This window comes from Prosopis cineraria, unplaced genomic scaffold (assembly GCF_029017545.1).
Source record: "Prosopis cineraria cultivar Desert tree isolate PC_DT_omini unplaced genomic scaffold, ASM2901754v1 PC12, whole genome shotgun sequence".
In the NCBI taxonomy this organism is placed as follows: domain Eukaryota; kingdom Viridiplantae; phylum Streptophyta; class Magnoliopsida; order Fabales; family Fabaceae; genus Prosopis; species Prosopis cineraria.
Genome location: NW_026555343.1, coordinates 39,964,943 through 39,972,114, shown reverse-complemented (window position 1 = coordinate 39,972,114; position 7,172 = coordinate 39,964,943). Strand labels below are relative to the sequence as shown.

General features: G+C 30.2%; 1 protein-coding gene across 1 annotated transcript; it reads right to left on the bottom strand.

Annotated features, from left to right (window-relative positions):
• Nucleotides 1-1,776: 1,776 nt before the first annotated feature.
• LOC129289356 (protein BIG GRAIN 1-like B) lies at nt 1,777-2,928 on the bottom strand. Its single transcript, XM_054926115.1, has one exon. It carries the CDS (start codon nt 2,926-2,928, stop codon nt 1,777-1,779), a length of 1,152 nt encoding a protein of 383 aa, XP_054782090.1.
• Between the last annotated feature and the right edge of the window lie 4,244 nt (nt 2,929-7,172).

Below are 7,172 nucleotides of genomic sequence, written 5' to 3'. Positions count from 1 at the left end.
ATTTTTCCAATATGAGGTAATATCAAATAATCTAAAACATCATTGTAACATCGAAAAAATATTAAGTTATATTTAATAAGTATAATTAGTAATTTTATAAAGCAAAAAATATATAAATTATTTTTATAATTTTTAGAAAAATTAATTGTAAACCTTTAACATTCAATTGTATAACTCATGGACCTTAAGAATCATTTTTCTTTTTCCTTTTTTTTTAATTTAAAAAGTATGAATCCCAATGAAGTTGGGGTTTTCGTCCTTTTCCCCCCCTCCTTGTAGGTACTATGTAGTTCGTAGTCTTTTGTCATGAAAACTAAAGCCTATATGTTCTAAATAAGTACTTTAGGGGCAAATAAAGTGAGTTAGATTCTTAATATCTATAACAAAAAAAATTGTTTAGAACACTTGCATTCCCTAGGCTGTTAGACTTTTGAATTTTAAAGAAGAGGGCAAAAGCAAAAATGCATGAAAAAGGGAAAACATATGTTCAAGATGAACTTGAAGCATTATTTAAAGGTTAAAAAAAAATTAAAGAAGAAATTTGGCTTGCACTGAAGAAAAAAGAGACAAGCAATGAGCAAAAAAAAAAAAAGAGTTTGATTAAGGGCATCAATAAAAGGGATTAAGATAAAGATTAAGATGATTTAAGTTTAACGGTATATATGTAATATTTACAAAAACGGAATATCCCATCAAATTACTCAAAGACAAGCTATTTTCGCTTTTATAATAAGCCAACCGAATTTAACATCAAAGATTTTAGAGAATCCAAGAATTGATCTTTAACATTTGTCCACATCTTTAGAGGACCTTATAGTTCTGTCCTTTAATTTTACTTAATTAAAAACACAGTTACTTCCTTTTGTTGCTTCCATTATGCACTATCTTTTTAAAATTAAAAAAAAATCAAGAGTAACTATAGTATATAAAAAAGAAAATAATATAATAAAAATATATTAGTGTATATATATATATATAATCCATTTCTTTTTATATTAATTTAAAAGAAGGAAAACCACATTAAATTAATATAGGAACCTTTTTTACTATCGCTCCCAAGTATATATATGTGGTACATGAAGAACAGATTTAAAAAAAAAAAAATAAACAAAACAAGAAGGAAAATAAAAAAGGAATAGGGTTACATAAATATTGAAGCAAAAAGAGAGGTCCCACATACTCAAGAGAGAGAAAGCAAAAGCCCTCCTTTGGCTTGCCATTAGTGAATGTAGAAATTCTGCCCTCCCTTTCAACTTCATCTTCTTCAACCCCTCTTTCTTTTGTTGCCTTTTCTTATATTCATCAATTTCTCAGGTAGATTTTGCAAAACCTCTCTCTCTCTCTCTCTCTCTCTCTCTCTCTCTCCCCCCCCCCTATTTTATTTAGCAATCCGCTACTTTTTTTTTATATATTGTACATAGGAATTCTTCTAAGTAACAATGCTCAAAACATAATCAATCATTTTTTATAGCCTGATTCGAACATTTGTGTTACAAAAAATTAATTCTTTCTATTAAATCCAACTCATGTTGGTGGCAATTTAGTATGCTATAATTACCTTGCTCACTCTGTAAGCCATCTCACCGTTGAAATAATCATAAATATGATAGACATGAGAGAGAGACCTTGTTCCCTAATATTAATAACAGAAGTGTCATACATATGGTAGGAAAGTCTAACAGAAAATAAGATTGATGACTAGCGTAAGCAAAAGAAAGATCTTATTTCTCTAATGTAACCCACCCCCAAACTGTAACTTTTTTAAAACAGTGAAGATTACAGCATGAAGCCATTGTTGGCAATGGCTCGATTGGTATTGAAATGGGTCGTTTCATACACTGGCAATTCTTCTCTATACCTTTCAATATTCCCGATCCCTGAAAGATTATCCAATTCAAAAAGATCAGAACTTGAACAGCTTGCCGCATCATCATCATCATCAACGTCCTTCTTCTTCTTCTGATAATTTCTCAACAACTCTCTCGCGTACTCCTCCACTCTTCGACTCTCCTGCATCACATGGAACCTCAGCTCCTCGTTGTTACTGTTCTTGCTGACATGGCTGAATTTCTCAATACCCTTTTCTCCTTCGTAAAGATTCTTGTGTCCACATGGCCTGCAATCTTCATCAACTATGACACTCACTGGGCAGAATCTCACGGACCTGGTAGCCTTCGCTGCTGATCTTGATGATGATGGGGTTTTGCTCAAGCAAGACCTTGAAAACGAAGATGCTGAAGAACAGGTTGAAGGTTGCGTCAGAGTGTTTGACGACACCACCTTTGGTTTCTTTTTGGCATTGTTATTTCCACCACCTGAATTGAAGAGAGAATTCAGAAAACTGGTGAGTCTAGCACCTGGCGAAATAGGTTGCTTTGATTTCTTCAAGTCTCCGTATAGGATTCTTCTCAGAGCTTTTGATTTCGTCTTCTTCTCAAAGCCATTTTCCTGCTTTGGCTTCTGGGTATTGCCAGAGTAGTTTCTGTATGCGTTGAGAGAATCAAATGTTGGTTTTTGAGGAGGATCAGCACTGGTTCGAATTGGCTTCAGCCTCTGGACGCCATTGAAGAGCTCTGATGATGACTCTGAAGAAGAAAAGCCGCCATTTGAGCTTGAATCTGTGGAGCTTGAGCTAGAATGTATGGAATTTCTTCGAACCTCAACTTTCTCGAACGCCCTTGCATCCATCCAGTTTTCGACCTTTTGAGATCGACGAGAGCTCGGTGCTTTAGCTTCCTCATCGAAGAAGTTGCTCTGTTTCTGCTTTTTCATGGTTTCTCTGTAAAGCACAAGCTGGTTTTGTCTCTCCTCTCTTTCTCCTTCGTCGATGGATCTATAAATGGCGTCCAGAAGAGTAGAAGAGAAAGAAGGGTTCTCTCTGTAATGCCTTTGTTGGCGATCTCGTTGGGATCTATCCCATCTGTCCATTGGTTCTATTTCAATGCTTTTAAAAGGAGCTATGGTATGGCCGTATGTGGGTGACAGAGAACAGAGACAAACAGGGGATTTCGAGGGTTCTCAATTACTTGGACTTTTGTTGTCCGATTCAAACTTCGAATTGTACTGCAAAAGATCAAGTAGAGTCAGAAGAGTTCGAGATAGATAAAGAGAGGTTTAATGGAATTAAGAAGGCATGATTATGTGAAGGGACAAGAATTTGGCCTCTTCTGATAAAACAGAGGAGTCTGGGATGGGTATTTCAGAAAATGGAAGGTTTTAAGAGGAAAGAAGGGGAAAGAAAGGAAAAGAAGACATGGGACATTGATGATGGTTTCTAGAGAGAGAGACTGTAATGAAAGCCAAATTCCACGCCTGAGATAGAAGAGAGAACAAAGGATGATTGAGTGAGAGAGAGAGAAGTTTTTGAGAGTGTTCTCTTTTGAATGCTCTTATAAAGGGTTGAGGGAGATTTATTAGAGGCATCCAGGCTGTTAATGATGATGTGGAAATCTTTTTTAGTTTAATTTAAATACTGATTAGATTCTCTAACTATCCTATTTAATTGCATATTATTTGTATTAATAACAGCTTAATATTTAAGAACTAATTTTATTTTTCTCGAAATCATGATTCATATTTATGAATCTTTGGCTTCAAGCATGAACAATATATAACATAGAAAAATACAGGCGATAATTTTTTATTAAGAAAGGTAATATTAAAAATTTTCATTATTATTCATATGAATTATGAACATTTAATTATATTTTGGCTTGAACTTAGCTTCTTAATTATATTCGCTGCTCTCCAATGAAGTGACATTAGATCCTTACTTTTTCTTTTATAAGAAAAAGAAAGCAAATTTATTAGTGTGTGGGTCCATGCAAAGCAGATATTGATCTCAACAGCACAACCTATTTTGGTATGGGTCCACATGTTTTGTTTTTCTTTTCAATTACATTGATTAGTAATTAGTTTTTCTTTTTTCTAGAGAAAAAATTGAATTTCCACCATTCCATGCTTACTTCAAATGGGCTCACACTCGTCATGCAAGGAAGATTCCTATTCTACTTCACAAGTTTCCTGATATTGTATTGCTCCAATTGCAAAATGTTCATATGTGATTATTCATGTTATTCTACACATCCATATATGGCTTTTCCTTATACACCCATGTGTTTTTTTAATTAAAGACAATTATATTAAATATAATTAGGTATACGTTTCTGCCAATAAATATTTGAATTTTAATTTATCATAGACTAATAATTTTTTTTAACTAGACTTAACTTCATTCGTAGAATGACAAATATATTTTTCTATAATTAGTTTTTAGCTGCAATTTTCATTCTATCCACATTTCCTCAAAATTCAAATAATAATAATAATAATAAAAAGTAGTTTGATTTTTCACTACACTGTTGTACAGTACAGAAAGTCAAAAATAAATTTGGGGAAAATTTTAGGCCAAAAAAATTGGGAAAAATTAAAAATAATAATGTGTGTGTGTGTATCATATGAGTTGTTGACTTTTTAATTGCACAAGGGACAAGCTTCTTAATAGAGAAGTTGGGTGGAATCCAAGTAGTAAATAGTGGAATTAGGAAATGGTAACTAGCTCGGAAGATGAAGAATGATAATGAATTTTTTTAAAAAAAATATATGTGGACGTAATTATTTAAGGGGCCAAAAAAAAAAATCTAACGTTGTGTCGAGACTCGAGATACCGAGATAAACATTTTTGTCTAAAGATTTATCACTCAATTAATAAGTAAGGTTTTGGCTACATATTCATCGTCGCTCCATTTTATAGTATTGATTTATTCTTATAATCATGGTGGAGGGAATTAGGTAAGGAAGGGAATGTGGAATCAAACTCTTGTGTTAGAATTTGACCATAAAAAAAAAAAAAAAAACTCGTGTTAGAAGAACCTGTTCAGAATAAATGATAAAGATTTTTTATTTCATTGAAATTATATAATTTTTTAAAAAAGAAAATGCACGGACCACATCACTTTTGACTTTCACTCCAATCTGCTGGTACGCTTTCACTGTAACTTTTTAAAGTCTTCGTATATACATTCTCTTAAAAGTTAACTAAAATAAGGAGTTAATTAAAAATGGTTTAACTACTTGAATTTTATTTAAATTATACAGGCTTCCCTTTTTTTTTACAGAAAGAAATTTTTATCTATTTAAAAAATAATACTAAATTTTAGAGAATTTTATATATTTTTCCATAAAAATTTGTATCGACAATGTAAATGTAAAGTTATAAGTTTATATAAATTACAAGAAAAAAAAAATCAAAGATATATAATCTAGAGTGCATGGACTTTTGTGATATAGAAAATAGTCAAAGAATGAAAGAACAAACTATTATTACTAGAGATTTAGAGGTTAATTTCATATTTTTATTTTTAGTAAAAAAAATCCTTTTAATTTCCTTAGAAACTTTAATAAAAAAATATTTTCTTATTTAATGTCAAATAATACTACCTGGCTAATTGATTAATGACTCATGAGCCTAAATGGATTAGATTTCACAATTTACCCCCTTTTCATTTAAAACTTTCGAACTCAAAACCATAATGTACTCTAAGAATTAATCTCTTGTTGTAAACCTATAAGCTATCGCTACTATATATATAATTCAGAATATTTATGATAATGTATTTTGAGGCATTAAAGTACTACTAATTAACAATGTCAACTAATGCGGCTCCATATATAAATAAACATTATTGTACTTTAAATTAAAGTTATCATTCTTTTGCCTACATTATTATTAATCTCAATGAAGTCAAATTTAAGTGTAAGAGAGATAAAACTCTCTAAATGTAGTTTTTCATTATTTAAAAAATTTAAATTTTAGACTTTGCATTAAGAATATTCACACATTTTCACCCAACCTTTATTAAAAAAAATAATAAAACCATTTTCACCCAACCCAACTATTATTAGTTCTTTACAACCTTACCTCATCTATTGGTTTAACTTTCTTAGGTTAACTCTTCTACAAGCTATAAGCCAATCACTTTATTATTATCATTAAAATCATCACTTAAAGTCTCGCCACTAATTAGGAAAATGTTAGGATAATTTTAGCTATTCTTAACACATTGTTAAAACATTAATTTTCTAGTTTATTTTATTCAACATAAATTATATTTCAATTAAAAATTAATATATAATTTGAACTTTAACTATTGGTTTAGGGGTGACTTATATTCTGAACTTTTAAAAGATACATTTTAAACTTTAAATAATTAAAGTTGAAGTAATTTCACCCTTACTATTAAATTTGAACAAACATTCATTAATTTTTTAAAAATAGGACTTAACGTCAAATTTTTCTCAAATAAGGGTAGGAAAGAGAGGGACAGTAAAATTTAGTAAAAATCACACATTAAATTTTAATTTTTTAAAAAACTAGCAAGCATTTGATCAAATTTAGTAATGAAGGTGAAATTATTTCAATTTTAATTATTTATGATTCAAAATACTTTATAAAAGTTTAAGATTCAAATTATTTTTAAACATTTTATTTAAGAATTAAATTACATATTAACTTAGTGAGCGCGCACACAGAATTTGAGATGAACTGATTGGGAGGCATGCATAATTGAGGAACTTTATGACGTGGCACGCGTTAATTCAAAAAGCAGACAATATATAGCATTAATGCTTCCCACGCAACACAATGCAATGAGCGAGAATGGAAAGTCCAACTAATTTAAATATCAAAATAGGAAAAAATCCAAAAAGAAAGTCCAATTTATCAATTCATGTTGTTATCAATTAAACACATCGATGACCTTTTTACTCTACGTGTCACTCAACTACGCCTCCATGGTATTAGGCCCCTCCAATGTGCAAAGATTGAGAGATTATGAAAATTGATTCAATCAGAAAAAATATATACTAGTACATTATGTTTTTCACTCAATACTTAATATAAAGTTTTTTTAATTAACTTATTAGAACTTAAAAAGAAGTTTAGTTGCATCAATAATTTTTTTTTATTGGCCAAAAAAATAATTTTTTTTAAACTCTCTTTAGTTTTCATATTAATACTTAATAAATATCATATATTTTTAAAAAATGTATTATCTCTCTCTCTCTCTCTCTAAAATAAATACAAGAAGGATATTTTTGAAATAAAATTATATTTTTGAAATAAAACCATAAACTCTCATGGAAGATGACTTGTATGTATAAAAGGCAACAGG